Source organism: Pongo pygmaeus, chromosome 16, assembly GCF_028885625.2.
Source record: "Pongo pygmaeus isolate AG05252 chromosome 16, NHGRI_mPonPyg2-v2.0_pri, whole genome shotgun sequence".
In the NCBI taxonomy this organism is placed as follows: domain Eukaryota; kingdom Metazoa; phylum Chordata; class Mammalia; order Primates; family Hominidae; genus Pongo; species Pongo pygmaeus.
In genome coordinates this window covers 41957790-41978640 of record NC_072389.2, presented here as the reverse complement: position 1 = coordinate 41978640, position 20851 = coordinate 41957790, and the positions used below count along the sequence as shown (strand labels likewise).

The following is a 20851-nucleotide window of genomic DNA, read 5'->3' as shown; positions in this document are numbered from 1 at the left end:
AACCTTGACCTAGAGGGAATTTCCTTTCTAGAGGAGAGCAAGGAAATTCTGTTTCCATGTTAACAGAGGGAGGTCTCCTCCTGTCACTGACTGCTGCTGTTAGCTCTGTGGGCTCTGGGAGCCCAATTATGTGTGGAAACATTATTAAAAGGAGCCAGTGCTCAAACTGGCATGCAGAAGACACGGACACAGATTCCGTCAACAAATAATGGAACGAGCTTGTGTGTTGGTGCACACGTTTGTGGTTTAGAAGATTACCTTTCAACGGGGACTTATTGTGCAATTGGAAATGAGCTGAGACCCCCATTTCTATACCTTTCCTGCTTGGATGGTCTGGATGTCATCGACACAGGCAGCAGAGAAAATAACAGCAGGGTTAACTGTTCATGCAAGTGTAATAATAGTCTTTAACAGAAGAAGAGTAATTACCTTTGTCTAGTTTTCCCTGCTGTAAAATGTAATAAAATAGAGACCAGTGTCTACTGCTGATATGCACCATGCTTCTCTTCTGAAATACAAGCCAATGACTCTGAAACACCCTTTGCTCACAAGCTAAATTCACATCTTAATTTTGAAAAATCCATTACTGTTGGGTAGATTCCCTGAATGCATTTGACAGCTCTCAGACCAGTGCTATTAGGCGAGAAATCTCAAAGCTGTGAGAGATTTACAGCCTGGGAGATCACAGAGCATGGGTGGGTGCAGTCCCATCCCCCATCGATTCTCCAACACCATGATGACAGGAGGTATCTATGTAGTGGAAGGAAGAGCTTCAGAGGGGTGGTTTCATTTGGAAATAGAAGCCCCCGTTAGCAGCCGGAAGCAGTGGTGCTGAAAAGCAATCGCTGGTGTCAAGAACTTTCTTAGCTAAGCAGTGCAGCTGGTGGCAATAAATAGCATTCTAATAAAGGAGGATGTTCAATCCATGACATAAGCACATACTGTTTCAACTACCAAACATAATTTATGAGGCTGCATATGTCTGAAATGGATTCCCCCTATACATTTATGAGTAAAAATGCAAAGATTTCAAAAGGAGGAAAAGATCTGCATTTTAAATCAAAGTAAAATGGGAAGATCAATGAGAAGTACACTGCTTTTTAAAAGTACAATATGATACATAACATTTTAAAGATGTGTTGGGTGTCATATTGTACAACTACCTCCATTCCTAAGAAAGATGGATGCTATTTTCTATGATAGTGAATGCTATATTTATGACAAGGGGTCTTATAACACTCCACCTCTTCCCAGAAGCTGCAAAAAGGCAAATGCTTACATTGAATATCTTGGACCTTACTTTGGAAAACATGAGCCCATGTTGTTACCTAAGCCATTGATGAAACCCAGTCGATTTCACATAATCCTTAAAACAGTTCTGAAGGAACTTGAAAATGATGAACCAGAAAAGCCATGTGTACTATTAGGCTTAAACAACAGGGCTCATTTGACCTCTTAACTCATTGACTCTGCATGAGCAAAATAAGTTATTAGTTTTGACATAACCAGTGGTTATTTTACCATCTACTGCTGTTCTTTGTTACATGTTCTATTCATATCACATGTTATTGCTCTTTATAATTATTGTGGAACATAGCAATTGCACAGACTGTATCATATCCCACTGAGATAAACATTGTGGATGAGGGACCTGAAGAACTTGCCTTTGACTTAAAGTTTGTTCCTACTGCTTTCTTTACACGAGAAAGATTTTTCACTGATGGCATTCACAAAACTAACTCTATGTTTTAATGACTATGGAGCCACTTTGAATAGCACTTTACTCAGGAACTCCAAATGCCAATTTGTTTTCTACTGTGAGGTGTGTGTTCAAGCTTATGAAATGAATAGCTGGTTAATCTTTTAAGCTATTACTCAAGATAAAAATCCACTGAACCTGAAAGCAAAATACAGCATTTACACTGCTGTTCTTTGAAATTTATTTTCCATGCTGTGCCTGTATAACTGTTTATTAATAACATATTTTTGCTTTAGAAAGGAAGCAAAGGTCTGGTAAGCTCAGATGTCAATGGGTATCAATATTTCATCATTTTGTTGACTTTGAAACTCACTACTTAGTGATAGTGAAGCTGAATTTCTATTCTCTTCATGATGGAAACATAAAAAAATTAGTAGCATTGCAGCATAAAGACATACTGCCAAATGGATATTATTTTTATGTGTTTTAATTGTAAGTGCAAACCCCACCTAAATAAAGGCAGACATATTTCCACTGTACAATGTGTTTGTGGGTTTTTTTTTTTTTTTGAGACAGTTTCGCTCTGTTGCCCAAGCTGGAGTACAGTGGCATGATCTTGGCTCACTGCAACCTCCGCCTCCTGGGTTCAAGCGATTCTCCTGCCTCAGCCTCCTGAGTAGCTGGGATTACATGTGTGTGCTACCATGCCCTGCTAATTTTTGTATTTTTAGTAGAGACTATGCTGGCCAGGCTGGTCTTGAACTCCTGACCTTGTGATCTGCCCACCTCGGCCTCCCAAAGTGCTGGGATTACAGGTGTGAACCACCGTGCCCGGCCAGGGCTGGCATATTTCAAAGCACCATATTATAAAGTCAGGAACCACTATAGAATAACATGAAAGCTTTGACATGTTCTACTTGGTGAGGAGAAAAACACTTTAGATAATCAAAAGGGAGAGAGCTACTAGAAAAATCTTGCTTGACTCTGTCCTCTAAACTGTTCAGAACCAGATGGTTTCAGAGATACTATACATGAAACTGATAAAGATTTCAACCCAGTGGTTTCTGGGGGATTTCTAGGCAGATGCCATCAGGATGTGCTTAAAAAGTTAAACAGCAGTAATGAATTCCCTTAAATGTCTCTTAAAATGCATATGGATTCTCCAAAGTCCGTACTTTGATTCTGTGTGTGAGGCTGATAGCTGTAAGTCCAAACAGGGGAATGGAGTTAGTCAAGATTTTAAATCACTTGCATACATGTTCTTTCGCTAAGTCAGCAACAGGGAAAACCTGAAAGTTTTTCTTACTTTTCAAGGAAGCATGGATGAGCATATGGTGAACATTAGTTATCTTAAAAGTAAGTTTTGGTCATGGCTGAATATTGCTTCTTTCTTCTGAAATCATTAGCTCAGGACTGAATTAACCTGACACACACGTACAACATTAAAGACAGTGTTGACAACAAACTTCTCAGTCATTGTTCCACACACTAGGGACAAGTACACACCTCTGTTGCTGATTGTGGGTGGAACTTGGACAATTTTAAGCGCAAAAGTAGAGTTAGGAGTGGTACCACTCTGACTCTCACATTGAATTGCACCATGCAAATTGAGGTGTTAGAATCATCTGAATTTCCTTTGGGAAAACACGACCTAGTGACAGTTGTCTTGGTGTAGTCTTTCACCTGATAATCTTCAATATTCTCACTTTTCACAGAAGGAAATGTGCTTTCTACTGCTAATGAAATCCTTGTGGTGGTGTAAGAGGTAATGGTGAAAAATTTTGAAGAACACAAGCACCTAGTGGCAAGGATTTCCAAGTCTGGAATTGGGGTGCCCAGCCTCTCTCTTGAATCCTGGATTCATATTTTCATCTGTCTGCTTGTCTTGGTAGCTCTTTCAGCTTGATGGGTAGTAAACACTGGCCCTTGTCTTACAGGAGAAATTTCTTTCCACTCTCAGCACCAGGGAAAGCTGGGTCTTTATTTTTATCCTCAGGACAATGTGGCTCTCGCACTGAGACGACTTCTCTCTTTGCTCTCGCCATTCAGAAACGTCAAGCCAAATCGGTCTTTCTTCAAGTAGTCATATACATCATACAGCATGCATTTTGAGTGCTAATTTTAATCTTGACTTCAACTTATTTATCTTCACCTTCATTTCCTCATTTATTTCATTTTTTAACCTTTTGTAATGTTTCTACCCTGGCAAGGCACCCCCAAATCCATTTATACAACAAAGAGGAACATAAATAAATAATCCAAATTTGAAAAATGTCATTTTCTTCCCCATATCCTCTTTTACACTCTGTGCTTTAAATTACTGAATTCTCCCTTTTCTTCAGTCACCACTTCTCTTCAGTCTTCCTTTTAAATATCTCCTGAAGCCATTCCTTGTTTTTCTGTTCTCCTGCCATTGCCTTAATTCAGGTAGGCCATCTGATTGGCCTCCCTTTTAGACTCTCATTTTAATAAATTCCACCCCCATGAGTATGGTTGTCATTTCTCTGCTTACAAATACAAATATTATTATTACTTCCTTGCTTAAAAATCTTCAATTGGCTTTGTACTTCCTGTAGGCTAACATCTAAATTTCTGCCATGTGCTGTTTATTATCTGACCCCAGATTTTCTTCTAGGCTTTTTCACTGCCCTTCCTCATAACCCCATGCAACCTGCCACCCAATAATGCTGACCTGCTGATAATGTCCTGAACATGCTGTATTTTTTTTCACACTTCCATGTCATTTTTATGTTATTCTCTTTGCCTGGAAAAAACAATCTCTGTGCCCTAACTCTTGTCCGTATATTTCCTAGAGAAAGACTGCTTCTTGTGGAGGCCTCAGCTCCAATGCTATTATCTTCCAGAAATGCCCAGGCATAAATACTCTCTTCTCTCTGCCACCTTGCAACTTGGAATAAGTTTTCATGGTGGCATATCCCACAGGTATTTTAAGTATTTGTTTACTTTTCTCTTACCTTGATGAGACCCTAGTTCTACAACAGTAGGGTCTTGTTATTCTTCTTTGCATCCTCAGCATCTAGCATAAGACTTGACACATTGTAGGTGTTCTATAAATGTTTACTAAATTAATGAATAGAGGAATGGATTACCGAATAAGTGAAGGAATGAATTAATAAGTCACTTACCTCTGGTCAATGAGAGAGAGAACCAGATTCTCTTGCCCTGTTGAAAATACAGGTGATTTCCACATTTTTACCAGTTGTTATAGGTTGAATTGTATCCCTTCCAAATAACTCCTAGTACCTTAAAATGTGACTACATTTGGAAATAAGGTCATTGCAGATGTAATTAGTTAAGATGAAGTCATAAAGGAACAGCGTGGGCCACTAATTCAACATGACTGATGTCTTTATAAGAAAATGGTCATCTGAAGATAGAGATATACAGGGAGATAACGCATGATAACAAAGTCAGAGATTGGAGTAATGAAGCTGGGAGCCAAGGAATGCTAAAGATTGTCAGCAAATTACCAGAAACTAGAAGAGGCAAGGAAGGGTTCCCTTACAGTTCTCAGAGGGAGAGTGGCTTTGCCAATGCCTTGATTTTAGACTTCTGGCCTCTGGAATTGTGAGACAATAAATTTCTGTTGTTTTAAGCCACTCAGTTTGTGGTACTTTGTTATAGTAGTCCTTGGAAACTAAGACACTCTTTAAGCTCACTTTTAAATGTGGGGATTATTTTTATGTAATTTTCCTTCATTTAATTATGATAATATGCATAATTCACTTCAATTTGTTAATGTTCACAATGTTTCTAAACAATGCTTCTCCCAAATATTTTAAATAAATACTTCGAATGTGAATGTCATATTTATCATTAACACCACTGACCTAAAAAAATGGTCCTACCAGAGCAGTATTAAGGAGAGTCCCTATCTTGCCTGGCACTGGAGCATTAAAGTCTCAGTAATCAGAATTAATACAGTTTTTGAAAAAAATCAACGATTTGGGGGTGTCATTTACATACAATAAAAATGAATCAATTTCAAGAGAAAAGTACAACAATTTGTTTATCCATTTACATGTTGATGGATGTTTGAGCTGTTTCCAGGTTTTGGCTACTATGAATTAAGTTCCTATAAATGTTCATTACAAGTCTTTGTGTTGACACATTTTCATTTCTCTTGGATAAATATCCAAGGGTGGAATTGCTGGGTCATAGGGTAAATGTATGTTTAAAATTTTAAGAAATTGTTAAACTGTCTCAGTGTTGCACCATTTTACCTCCCCACTAGCAATGCATGAAAATTTTAATTTTTCCATATTCTCCCCAAATCTTGATATTGTCAGTCTCTAAAACTTTGGCTATTCTAATGGGTGTGTATATTTTGTGATTTTTATTTGCATTTTTCCTAATGACTAATAATGTTGAACACTTTTTCTTGTACTTATTGGCCAATTGTACATATTCTTTTGTGAAGTACCTGTTCAAATCATTTGCCCAGCTTCTAAAACTAGAGAGCTTGTCTTCTTACAACTCCTGAGTTGTAAGTGTTTTTAAAATACATATCCTGGATACAAATCTTTGTCAAATATGTTTTGTAAATATTTTCTCCTAGGCTATGGTTTGCCTTTTCCTTTTATTAGTGGTGTGTTTCAAAGAACAGAAGTTTTTCATTTCATTGAAGTCCAATTTATAATTTCTCTATCATGACACATGCTTTCTGTGGTTTATCTAAGAAATCTTTGTCAAGGTCAAATAATCTTTTTGTCTTATTTAAAAAATAATTTAATAAATTTATCTTTCATGTTTAGGCTCTGATCCATTTTGAGTTAATTTTTGCATATGGTGTGAGGCAGGGAATCTAGATTTCCTTCTCCTTATAAATGTATAGTTGTTCCCGCATTATATTTTGAAATACCTATGTTTTCTGCATTGAATTGCCTCAGCACATTTGTCAAAAATCAGTTGGCGTTTACGTCTAGGTCTATTTCCAGACTCTCTAGTCTGTTCTATTGATCTGTGTTTCTTCTTAGCACACTGCCATGATTCCTGAAGCTCTATACTAAGTCTTGAAGTTAGGTAGATTAGTTCTTCAATTTCATTTTTCTTTTTCGAAATCATCTTGGTTATTCTAGGTCCATTGCATTTCAATATTAATTTCAGAATTAACCCATCAACTTCTAGAAAAAAAAAAAACACTGCTGGTATTTTGCTTAAGATTGCATTGAGTCTATTGACCAATTTGTTGAGAACTGACATCTTAACAACATTAAGTTTTCTGATTCATGAATCTGATATTATTTATTTCAGACTTCTTTGTTTTTCTCAGTAGGAATTAACATATTTAAAAATAGTTTTTGTTAAAATTTATTTCTTAAAGATGAACTATAATTCTTCCTTTTGTGACTTGGGTCTTGTTATACCCTGAGCAGGACAATGTATGGACTACTGAAAACAAAAGCAGAACCAAGAAAAATCAAACCATTCTGATATCAGTCATAAGCAATTTCTCTTCCTTCTTCCACGTAATAATAATGTTCATAGAATAAAATTGGATTATTTTACAATGCAGATGCAATTGACTTACAGAGATTACTTTTTCTTTTATAGTCAGAAAAAATGACGACAATACACAGACACACAAAAAAATAACTATAGGTCTCTAAATTTTAACATTATAGATATGAATTTAGTTGATATGAAGATATCTAACTTCCATTTGAATGATGTATGGCATGAACATATCCTTAAATGACCTATTTAGAAGACAAGTGCTCTTTCTCAGGTTTTCACTTTTCTTCCTTGGCTATGTCATGGGCCCAAGGCCACATGACAACAACTGAAGACTGCATATACTGACTGTATGCTGAGTTTATATACTGGTTGTAGATTATAGATTGAGATTTTAGATTGAGAGTTTAGAGAGCAGATTATAGATTATAGATTAAGTTTAGATGTAGGTTGTAGATTATAGGAGAATTACCCTGTATGTTTTACTGTTGGCCTAACTTAGATTTGCTTAGCTTTCATGACTTTGGGAACTTCAGGAAATAGTATACTCTACAATTCCCTTATCCATAGTTTTGAAATCCAAAAAGCTCTGAAAACCTCTAATTTTTAGAAACTAATTTGGTTGTAAAACTTGATCTGACCTCAACTCATTTAGTGCCCAAACCTAACTAAACTGGCATGAGGCTATTTTTGGTCTTTTCTATCATTTAGTATAAATATTTAAAAAATTCACTGCAGAAATATTTATACATTTGATTATGGGATGCTGTTGCACACCCTGCTGGGATGTTACAAATGGTATGTGCATCATATTTTACCTTTCTAAACTCTGAAAAATTCTAAATTCTGAAATGCATGTGGGCCCAAAGGTATTAGGCAAGTGATTTTTGACTTGTATATCTGATTTCTTGTATATCCTGAAGTCATGCAGTCAAGCTGTGGTGAATTTGCAGAATTTAATTTTTTTGTTATATCTGATTTATAAGCAGTCATAAAAGTGGTAAAGTAGAAGTCTTTCATTTTTGGCAGCCCAGACTTCATTCCCCCTTTTTAACAGCTGCTGGCTCCTTTTGGGGCATGGCTTCTTCCCTATTGAGATGTCTCCTCAAAATATAGTAGCTGAAGAAGACAGAATTTCCTGCTTCCTGCCTCAGTGCTGTCAAGAGTTGGGCACATGTGAAACAAGCTTGGCTATTCAGATGAGCAGTCTTGCAACTTTGATTCTTGGATAAACAACCCAATGACTGAGTGAAAGACTAGACGTCACACAACTCAGCCACAAGTGCTGCCCAGCATGTTCCTGGATCTTAGCCTTCTCAACTTAGTATCTTCAAACTTCCCTAGCTCTCAGTACCTGTAAATGTGACCTTATTTGGAAATAAGATCTTTGCAGATATAATCAAATTAAGATAAGGTTATACTGAATTAGAGTGGATTTATAATCCAATATGACTAGAATCCTTATAAGAAGAGAAGAAACACACAAATACACAGTGAGAATGACATGTGACTACCCAGGCAACGATTGGGGTGATCGATCTACAAGCCAAGGAAGGATAAGGATTGCTGGGAAACACCAGAAGCTGGGAGAGGCAAGGAAGGACTGTGAGATAATAAATTTCTATTGTTTTAAGCAACCTAGTTCATGGTATTTTGTTACAGCAGTCCTTGGAAACCAATGTGCTATCAATAAATTCTGTTTGGGGTAAGTCAACCAGTTTGTTTTCCTTGTCTGCCACTAGGGATTCAAACATGCTAAGTAAAAATCTACATACCTTTATGTGATTCATGGATGTTATACATTATTTTACAATTCTAAACAGGAATATATTTAGATAAAATATTAAATGTTGCTACCTGGAAAACAACAAGTATCAAAGCTGAGAAAGAGACAGAGAGAAGAAAATAGTTCAGAAATTCAGACACAAAACTACAGAGCAACTGAAATCTTGAAGGTTTCCAAAATAAAATATTATGTTGCTCATAGCAACAAATTAGTGAATAGCCAATCAGGGCTTGCCTTTAAAATATATTAAAATAGTCTGTCCTTTACATAAGAGAAAGTCTTTTTTATGTTATGATTGCTTTCCAGGATATATTACATTATGATAAACGATTATCTACATTGTTTTGACAATCAGGGAATTTATGAATGAGAAACCGATTTGCCTGCAGTGATGAATTGAATTGTAAAAAAAAAAGCATTAGCAATGATGATACTTTTAAAAATGTGTTTAAGAATTGTGTTACAGTTTTGCTTTCTTTTTAATTAGGAGGAAGAGAAAAAAAAGGCAGCCAAAAGGCATTTATTTTGTAGTAACAAGCATCTGACAGCTCTCATTAGAAGAATTCACTCGCAAATCCGAAGGTATAGGCTGGTTTGTTTTTGCTCTATCACACTTACATGACCTCTCAGCTGCAGTATTGAGATCTCCTACTCGTGTTTTTAACCTTGTGCATGGGGCAATGTCGCAAACTTTTGCTGCTAGTTGTTCTGAGGTTTCTTAGGGTGAGAAAATGATGATTTTCACCGGTTTTAGGAGGGTATGTAGCAATTGGGACCCTGGGCTTAAAGATCTGCAGGTTAGGCATGAAGTGCTTCCTGGATTTGTAGGAAATAAATCTCAAGGTGAAACAGAAATTATGACTACTTTTCTCCATTTATGCCTTAAAAAAATCCAAAATAGAACGCAATAAAAACCCAAGAAGTTAGATTACCTGTTGAGGAAAAAAGAAAGTGTCAAAGTTGAAGTATTACTAACAGACATGGTAAGATTATTTATACCAAGATTGCTTCAAAATTCTGTTCAGGCTTGCAATTGCAACTGCACCATGGTTAGGTGTTGCTTGGGGAGGTTAGCTGGCTGCCTGCCAAACAACCTCACAGTTTGGCATTCATCTTGATGAATTTAAAGTACAGCCTTTTCAGATTTGCAGGCTCTGAAATTGATGTATTCAGCATCCTGAGACTCACATGTACCAAGCTCACATGAGCCTGATATGTAAATCAGAATGCTAAAATAAAATATATCATAAGAAGCCTTTCTCACCGGCAAAGGAAAATCTAAATGAGAATCTAAGTTGTAATGAGAAATAGGCTTGAAACGTATGGAATCAGAACATGGGAGATCAGTCATATGATTCAAATTTCAATGGCCTTGCTAGCCAGATGCATTCACCTCCATTAGCAAAGACCTACCAGTGGGACCTGATGGGCTGGCTGTGAGAACTTGGACTTCTAGCCCTTGGCTGTGCTGGTCACCCACTGCCAGCTGCTTTACTTCTGACTCAGTACCCTCCAACTTCCAGTGTGACTCTTCAGAAAGGCCATTTCCTTCTCTAGATGTTTTAATGTCATTAGTAAAGTATCTGCTTTTGACATATGTCATCACCCGAATCTTTAACCTAGGAGAAATCTTTCACTCATGTTGGAATGCCTTATTTACCTACAAATCAATAATTTTCCACCATGTAATATTTAAATGTTTCCCAATTTAATAAATTCCGGTTTGGAGGAAATCTTACTTTTGCCCTGTGTATTATCTACAGTCACCAAGACCCTGAAAATGTCTTTTCCTCTTCACATTACACACAAGGAAACCAGACTGTGAACATAACAATGACTTACTTGAGAATTAAAGGTAAGTCAGTGATGCATACCTGGTTCATGTAGTTAATTAGTGAACGTTGGTGGAGTGAATGAGTGTGAGTGTGAATGATGAGTATGGCTGACATGTTTTGAATTTGACTTGAAATGGAACAGCAGAGGACATTGATGCAGAGATTTTCCTGCTCATCACTTTATGATCATCAAAGATACTTTTTTAATTAAATAAAATCTTTACTAATGAGTAACCTTTCAAGTTCCTATTATGCCGAACATATTCAGTTCACAGTGAAAAGTGGCAATGACCTGATTTTGCCATTTCGTTTTAATAATTTAGACTGTTTTCTTTTTCTGAGGCAATTTAGGCACAAATAGTAAGATGCTGCCCCTGAAAAAAATTGCCAATAATTACAAGATCACATTCTATCCTGCTATTTTCCTCAGGACACGAAACTCCTGTCCTTACTGGAGAACTAGCTTAGCGGTCTCCCTATAGTATTAGTCCATCAATGGATATAGGTATTGAGTGTCTTTTATGTATAGGGTATTGTGCTAATTGCAGCAGTATAGTTATTACTACACATGTTCTTCACCTTCGGACATATTAGTTGAAAAGCCAATATCTACATAAGAAAAGTTAGTTATCATTACAAAGCAAATACAAAAGAGGTGGAAGAAACATTAAAGACCATAAGCATTTATACAAAACCACTCACCAGAGCTGGAGAAGTTGGGGAATTCTTCAGGGGCTTTATGAAGACTTTATTTTCTTCTCATGTTACCCCAACTTTCTCTTGTTCACACACAAAATCATTGTTTAAGTATTTTATGTTCAAAGATATTCTATCAGGCTGGGCGCAGTGGTTCATGTCTGTAATCCCAGCACTTTGGGAGGCCAAGGGAGGTGGATCACAAGGTCAGGAGTTCAAGACGAGCCTGGCCAAGATGGTGAAACCCTGTCTCTACTAAAAATACAAAAATTAGCTGGGTGTGGTGGTGGGCGCTTGTAATCCCAGCTGTAATCCCAGGAGGCTGAGGCAGAGAATTGCTTGAATCTGGGAGGCAGAGGTTGCAGTGAGCTGAGATCATGCCACTGCACTCCAGCCTGGGTGACAGAGCGAGACTCCATCTAAAAAAAAAAAAAAAAAAAAGATATTCTGTCTTCTTGGATTATATAATATATTCTGAACTTTCAAGCCAAGTATAATGGCAAAGCCAACTTCTTTCACTACATTTTCTTCTTAGGTCTTTATATATAAATGACTTCCAGGATCATATCTCCAGGGCAGTCCCCCTTCCCTCTGACCTCCAGACTTACTCTTTGACTATCAGTTTGACACCTGCATTTGGTTGTATGGCAGTAGGCATCTCAAACTTACTGTATCCAACACAGAACTCTAGATTTCTACTCCACTTGTTCTTCACCACCATCACAAGCCCAAGGTCTTCCTCAGCTCTGTGAATGGAACCACCATCTAACCACACGCTCAAGTAAAAAACCTAGAAGTCACTCTTGAGTGCTGTTTTCTTCTCACTTTTCCTCCTCTTTGCCTCCCTTAATCTATCCAAAAGTCCTCCAGGTTCTACCTCCAAAATACATTTTATATCTATCCGCTTTTACTAACCTAGGCCAAGCTACCATCATTTCTTGCCTGGTCTCTCTTTTTATTCTTTAAACCTAATTTTTTTATTGTGGTAAAATATACAGACAATCCCCAATTTATGAAGGTTCTACTTATGATTTTTTTTACTTTGCAATGATTCAGAAGCAATAGGCATTCAGTAGAAACCATACTTCACGTATCCATACAGCCATTCTGAACATTTTATTATAAAATAGGCTACGTGTTAGATGATTTGCCCAACTGTCAGCTAATGTAAGTGTTCTGAGCATGTTTAAGGTAGGTTAGGCTAAGCTATGTTGTTCAGTAGGTTAGGCAGATAAAATGCCTTTCAAAGCTGGGAACAGTGGCTCGTAATCCCAGAACTTTGGGAGGCCAAAGCGGGCAGATCACAAGGTCAAGAGATTGAGACTATCCTGGCCAACATGGTGAAACCCTGTCTCTACTAAAAAACAAAAATTAGCTGGGCGTGGTGGCACTGCCTGTAGTCCCAGCTACTTGGGAGGCTGAGGCAGGAGAATCACTTGAACCCGATAGGTGGAGGTTGCAGTGAGCCAAGATTGTGCCACTGCACTCCAGTCTGGCAACAGAGTGAGACTGCATCTCAAAAAAAAATGCATTTCAACTTATAATATTTATTTTTGTCTTTCTTCTTTCTTTTTTTTTTTTTTTTGAGATCAGCTCTGTTGCCTGCCTGGGCTCAAGTGATCCTCTCACATCAGCCTTTCAAGTAGCTGAAACCACAGGTGTGTGCCACCACGCCTGGTGAATTTTTTAATTTTCTGTAGAAACAGGGTCTTATCATGTTGCCCAGGCTGGTCTCAGACTCCTGGGCTCAAGCAATCCTCCTGCCTTGGCTTCCCAATGTTTTGGGATTACAGGCATGAGCCACTGTGCCCAGCCTCTGTCACATCTATTCTCTTTTCTTCACTGCATTTATCACTATTTAACATTGACATGCTTATTCATTGGTTGGCTTATTTATAGTCTGTCTTCCTATTTTAGTATCTGCCACCATAGCACTACTGACCAGTGGATCTAATAATTACAAAGTTAGTTGCTTTCTTATTTTTACTCTCCTGTGGTGAGATTAGTATATTAATCTTCTAAATGTAATACTTAGGCATTTGCAAAATGGCACATCACACTTCAACTATAGTATGCTCTCTGTGATTGTGGTAGCTAGACTATAATAGTACATCACTGCGAGGTTGAGACTAGACATCTGAAAAGTGAATATGTGCCTTGGAAGTACTTAAGACATAGCAGATCAATATATTTGGATGGCCATGTCAAAGTCAGTGTGTACTTTGTATTAAGTGAGTGTGGACACTCATAGATGGTACCTATAGATCCTTGCTGTTATTGATCACATAACGCTGTCACGGGAAAAAATTGTGCACACACCCTTAAACTCTGTGCATTTATTTACAAATTGTTTATAAATTGTTAGTATTTACTTACAAATATTGGAAAATATTGGTAAAATTAGTAAAATATATTAAATGTTAGTAAAATTAAGTTTTTATTTTTTAAGATTAAAAAGCAAATAGAGGTTCCAATATACTTTTTCTACATATACTCTGGGATAAATGCTTCCCACTCTTGAGTCTACTGGCCTAATCACAGACCATGAAGTATGTCAAGAGCAAAGCTCTCTTCACTGTCATTGATCAATCTTCTGTCAATATACTTTGTGGAGGTATAGATCTCGTTCAGCTCCCTATCATGACAGAATGACAGTTGTCTGCCTCTCCTTAAAATGCAGGGAGAACACTTGATGGTCTCTGGTATGATCTACTACTTTTTTGTTGAGTAAAGTTATTAATGTTCTAGCCTTAATTTTCCTTCAGACCCTTCTGGTGGATATAATCTTCTGCATTTTTTCCTTTTCCTTTTTTTTTTTTTTTTTAAATAATCAAAGGAGTCTTTGTGTTGCAGTATGACACTAGGGAAAGTTTTTATATAGCTCATCAGGAATTCACATATGACCTCACTGGACAATATTCAGCTTATACTTCATCACATCATGTAATTTATGTGAAAAAATTTAAACGAATAAGGCTTTCAGAATAAGAATGTTTTATATTTAGCAAAGTAGTTGAAAGAGACATATGTGACAATTTTGCCCATTGTTTATACATTTATTCTAATGAATATGATTAGTTTTATTTAACAAATAGAATTGTATAAAGTCATCTTTTCATTGAAGTTAAGCATACTATGTATATACTGTAAGTTGCTAAGGTTTGGTGAAAGTTGAGGTTTTTGGGGGTGCTTGGCATAATGAGTTTTTTGCTCAATGAATTGATTTTCCAGTTACATTCTTTTCAAAATTAAGAGAGAAAAAAAAATTCTTCACCTCATAGCATTTGAATTATCACTCTGTGATCAGATAGTCTGAATAGTTTCCACCAAATTGAAAATTTTCTGTTTCCATGAGCTTTGTAAAAGAGTCTTCCTATTTTAAGAGGAGAAAGAGGAAAAAGCAAAGTTGTCTGTATGGGAGGCCAGGTCTATTCTCGGCTTTGTCACTAATTACTGTGTGGCCTCCTGCAGGTCCCTTTGTCTCTCCAGTATGATTGTTTTCTTATCTATTGAATGGACACAGTAATTCCAGTTCCCCCTCACATTTTTAGGAAGTGCTTTAACTCTGCAGGGATATGCATGGAAATGACTATATAAGTAAAAAAATTTTGCCATAAAAGCTGTTCACACGTAAAATATTACTATACACGAGTTTCAATTTAAAAACTGTTTTTTGTGTATCTACTGTGTTATGTTTTATCACTGTTTGCAAATAACCTTTTTATTTTCTAACAGTTTTAGATTTACAGAAAAGCTGTGAACATAGAGTTCCTATATACCCTGCATCCAGTTTCCCCTATTATCAACATTTTAGATTAGTATCTTATCCTTATTTTTAACAACTAAAATAAATATTATTCTGTATGTTCAAGGACTGAAAAATAAATGTGGCATCCCCTGATTCCTTTTCTGTGATCTTAGCTTCCCACTCCCCCACTAGCCCATGAAAAACAATGTATTTGTTGAATGTGTAGTATGTGTGTTATGTGAACTCTTTGGTATAAGTTTGGCTATTTTCAGTCATAATGGTAGCAACCAAAACAAAAATTTTGTGCAGTCCTGTCATTTAATCATCTTGTCAGTACCCCAAGGTGACTTTTTTCAAGAGCTCTGTTGATACCGTGTGTGTGTGTGTTCAAATAACAGAAAGACCTGACCCAACTGGCTTAAGGAGTAAAGAAAATGTATTATCTCAGATGACAGGAGATGTGGAGATAGGAGAGTTCTGGGATTGATGCAGCAACTCAGGGACATCAGGAGAGTCTTAGGCTTCTTCCATTTTAATTAAATTTATTTAATTAGTTAACTTTTTTAGACAGGGTCTGGCACTGTCGCCCAGGTTGGAGTGCAGTGGTGCTATGTTGGCTCACTGCAACCTCCGCCTCCGGGGCTGTTGATTCTCCCACTTCAGCCTCCTTGGTAGCTGTGGCCACAGGCGCATACCACTGTGCTCAGCTACTGTTTTTTTTTTTTTTTTTGTAGAGACAGGGTTTCCTCCTGTTGCCCTGGCTGGTCTTGAACCCCTGGGCTCAACCAACCCTCCTGCCTTGGCCTCCCAAAGTGCTGGGATTACAGGCAGGAGGCACCATGCCAGGCTTCTTTCATTTCTCTGCCTTGTCGTTTTCAGTGAGTTGGCTCTTCTGCAGTCTAGCACTGCTCCTCGTTGCTGGATTGCTGTAGCAGTTCCCACATTTTATCCAGAGGCTACCACAAATGGTAGAAAAGAGGTTGTTTCTCCCTTTGTGGTTCTTGATCAGCAAAGAATACCTTTCCCAGAAGCCCTCCAGAAGACTTTCTATTTGGTTTCATCCAATTTGCATCATATGCCCGTGCTACACCAATTAATGGTAAGGAAAGGAGGGCGCCATGACTGGCTTATAGTAATCATGACATGTCCCTTGGGGCTGGGATTGGTATTCTTTTCCTTTGAGAAAGTACGTGGCCATCTAAGGGACAGGGAACACCTAAACAAAAGTGACCTTTGGGTAGAAAGAAAGTGTGGCAGTGGTGATGAGTGGCTGCTGGGTAAGCATTAACAAAAGCAACTTCAACAGATATTATTAAACTTGCATAATAATGGTGAGTGGAATAAATTTAAATAATAAGATAGCTAATGCATATATTTGCATATTATGGGCCAGGTATTATTCTAAGAAAGTGGATTCTGTAATATCATCAAAGTATGTTCTAACTTACTTTAAAGCAATGTAGATTTGAGAATTCAGTACGGTTCTTTGGGGCCATTAAAATGTGCAAAGCTGCCCATTTTACAGATTGAGACAATATATGCTGAATAAATATTTGTTGAACTGTACTGAATGACTTTTTTTCCTGAAACTTTAAAGCAAGATATATATTTTGCTTTTTCTGGTTGTCTTGAATACAGTTTACTCTTTTACATTTTGGCCCTTAGACCATTTTGCCTTTATTGTTTAATGTATTGAATATACATATTTCAAGTGGAGTTAGTATGAATAAATTAATACAGATAACATTTTATATATAATGAATTGCATTAAAAAAGCTTAACTTATAACTGTCAGAACATTACTAAAATTTGAAGAATTCATTTGAAACTATTAATCATCTATTTTTAAAATTTTACATTTGTTTGACTTTTTGGTGTTTTACTGAGGTTTAATTTACTATGAATTCACTCATTTTTGGCACACAGTGTTCTATGATTTTAACACATTTATACAGTGTGCAACCACCAGAATTAAGAGGGAGAAAATTTACAACATTTTAAAAAGTTCTCAGATGCTTCTTTGTAGTCAATTTCCTCCCCTCCACCACATCTCCAACCCCTGGCAATTATTGCTTTGATTTCTGTTCCTACAGTTTTTCTTTTTCCAGAATATTGTATAAATGGAGTCATATAGTATATAGCCTTTTGAATCTGACTTCTTTCACTCAGCTTAAGTCTTTTGAGATTTATCCATGTTGGGGTATGCATCTGTGGTTGGTTCTTTTTTATTACTGAGATGTGTCCAGTTGTATGGATGTACCACAGTTTGTGTATTCATTCAGAAGGTGGTGGGCATTTGGTTTGTTTCCAGTTTTTGGCATTCGTGAATAACATTGCTATAAATACTTGTGAAGAGGTTTTTGTGAGTACATTTGTCTTTATATCTCTTGGGTAAATGTCTAGCGGAATTGCTGGGTTGTAAGGTAACTGTGTATTTAATTTTATAAGAAAATGCCAAGTTGTTTAACCAAGTTAACCATTTTGCATTCCTACCAGCTCTGTATGAGAGTTCCAGTTGCTCCACATCTTCCCTCAACATTTGGTAATGTCAATGTTTAATATAAGGTATTCTAATAGGTATGTAGTAGTATCACACTGATTTTCATTTGTATTTCACTAATGACTAATGATGCTGAGTATCTTTTTATGTACTTACACAACACATCTCTTCATTGGTGAAATGACTATTCAGATCTTTTGCCCATTATTTTTTACTGGCTTATTTGTTTTCTTATCACTGAGTATTGAGAGTTTTTAAATATTCTGGATACAAGTTTTTAATCAGCTAGAATTCACAAATATTTCATCCCAGTCTGTTACTTATGCTTTCATTTTCTTAACTGTGTCTTAGGAAACTAATCTATTATTAAGATTCAAATTTGTATGTTCTAGGTTAAGGGAAATAAAAACATTTTATATTATGATTTCTTGAAGATTGCTTACATGCAGGTTAAGCTAAAATGCCTTTCTAAACCTCAAAAGGCCATGATAATTTTAAAATAAATTTTTCTCTCATATCCTGAAAAAAATGTTAAGCAACAATAACATTAAGGCTTTCTAAAATACTACAATTATGAGCTGTTGATATTCATAATATTTATATCTGTCCTGAAGGTTTGCAGCATGATTACTACTTGTCATAGAAAATTAAACTGTAGAACAATGTTCATTAAGTTTTCCTTATGGCTCATTATAACATTGCTATAATGCCAGATGAACCTCACCCCAACCCACATCCCCTAAAAAAACAAGAGTTATCAATGAGCCACTGGGATAATGTCATATTAATTAAACAGAATATTAAGTCAATACTCTGGTTTTTCTGTTATACAATATTCGGAAACTTTATTAGTTGAGATAGACCAGTCTGATGCTATGGTAATAATTCCCAAATCTCAATGCTTAACACATAAAGGTTTATTTCTTGCTGTTTTTAAAAGGACTGCTGTAGGATGGTGGTGGTGGTATGTAGGTTGCTCTATTTAGTTTATCTGTGCTCCAGGATGTTGGAGATTCCACTTCTGGAACTTTGGTTGGGTGTTACAGCAAGAGAGGAGAAAGAATGAAGAATCCTGCAGTGTTTCTCATTGTCTCCCTGACACATACAGGTCTCATCCACTCACATTTCATTAGCTAGAATTTGTAATGTGGCCCCGAGGGGGCTGGAAATCGTGTAGTCTCTCGTATGGTCTGGAAGTTGGGAAAAACTGAATATCGGTGAGCACTAACAATGTTTACCACATTTTCTAAAATAGCATAAAAGATAAATTATAATAACATTATGTAAACTAGAGGAACATTTTGAAATAGTTTTACTACTTACTGGATAGGAAATCTTGGACAAGCTACCTAACCTCTCTGAGCTTCAATGACCCCATCTGGAAAAGGGGTAATAGCAATAGCTAACACTTATCAAGTGTTTATAAGGTGTCAGGTTCTGTTATGAATACTCTACCTATATTAAATGCATTAATCTTTACAATTCACACACAAGAGGCACTTATTATCTCCATTGTTATACATGAGACAACTGTGGCACAAGGATGCAAAGCAACTAGCATCACCCAGACAGCATGTGAGAGTTGGATCTGTGATTGAAGCCCAGGTATCTGGTGCCAGTGCTCCTCGACTCCATGACTAGGCTTTACCTCTTCTTTAATAGCTAATCACACACATTTGAATGAGATGTGTATTAAGTACTTAAGTTGCCATTGCAACATTTTAGATATTCTGGCAAAATAGAAAGCTGGCTAACATATTCAACTGAATAATTCAGTGAACATGGTGTTCTTTTTTGGAGGTGGGGCGTAGAGAGGGAAAAGGAAAGGGTTATCCCAAAATTATTGTATATGTGGCCAAGGGTTTCTGTCCACAGTTCTCTATGGGGGCCTTTTACTTTCCGTAACTCATTTTAAAATTCTGATCTCAATACTAATAATGATGCCTTTGAAGACTTCAGTTCTGGCACAGGGACTTGATAGATATTCACAGAATCCTACTATAGACTGAATTTGATGGGGATGCTCCATAATAAATTACTGGGTCCCTCTTCTCTCCAAGGGAAGTTAACTTCCATCACAGCACTCTTAAGAGTTTCAGATTGCATAGAAATCAGTGTTTCTGGATATGTCTGAGCAATCAGTGACTTTGTTAAACATTTCAACTGGATCTCTCCGACCATGCAGTATAAGAAATTACCAAGGGTTCTATTCTAGAAAGCCACCAGATTCCTTTGTCAGTTAGAAATGCTTTTGGGTGCAAGTAACAGAATACCTAATAAATAATAATTGAAACAAGAGGAGTTTATTTTTCTCACATAGTAAGGAGACTGAGGGTTGGCAATGCTGACATGGGGTCAGTGGCTCTAGTGGTTTCTTATCTTTTTCCTCATTTTCTTGATGGCCACTAAAGCTATAACCATTCCATCCTTACATCAAAAGGAAGGGGATGACAGTAAAGGGAAGAAAAGCTTTCTATGAAACTTCACAAGGGGTGTCACAGTCACAACGGTATCACATGCTCATCATTGGCCCAGTTCACCAGTGCTGTGAAGAGGCTGAGCATCTTCCTCCAAACTCCTGATTAAAATGCATTCTGCCAGACAGGATAAAGGAGTGTGTGTGCATATGTATGTGTGTAAATGGTTTGTGTAAACAATAAATTGTAGATGAAATACTGTGTAGACACACATTCTTTCTCACAGGCATCCAGGAACAGATAATTCCCTAACTGGGTTTTCATTGTGAGGGCCTATTAGCTGCTCTGGAACTGACCTGAGCCCTCTGAAAGTGGCAATATTGACTCCCAGCCCTAGAAGATGAGGGCCAATCAGGCTGTCTCTAGTGAGCCTCCAATTTCAGCATATGGGGGGTTATGGTTCCCACAGCAGTCAGGAAGCCCTTCCTCATCACATCTCCAACAAGAAGCCCTTCCTCATCACATCTCCTCAACACATCTCCAAGAATGAATGAACTGATTATTTTGGCAACTCTGTAATTCGATTTCACTGCATTGTAAACTCAGATCGATTTTAGTTAATAATCAGATCACGCCATTTCAGGACAGTTGTGTCAGGCTTAACATTTTTAACAAGCTGGGTGCCAGCTGAATCT

The 20851-nt window shown here is 37.0% G+C and overlaps 1 protein-coding gene across 2 annotated transcripts in view; it reads right to left on the bottom strand.

Moving 5' to 3' along the window:
- CDIN1 (CDAN1 interacting nuclease 1) overlaps positions 1 to 20851 on the bottom strand; it is a 274755-nt gene that overhangs the window by 9602 nt on the left and 244302 nt on the right. For both annotated transcript variants that reach the window (XR_010123939.1, XM_063652569.1), the window contains exon 11: positions 11498 to 11910. Coding sequence is in view for 1 of the 2 variants with exons in the window: in XM_063652569.1 (XP_063508639.1) it covers positions 11691 to 11910 (220 nt within the window). In the remaining variant the exon portion in view is untranslated. Of the gene's footprint in view, positions 1 to 11497; positions 11911 to 20851 lie in introns of those variants that run through there.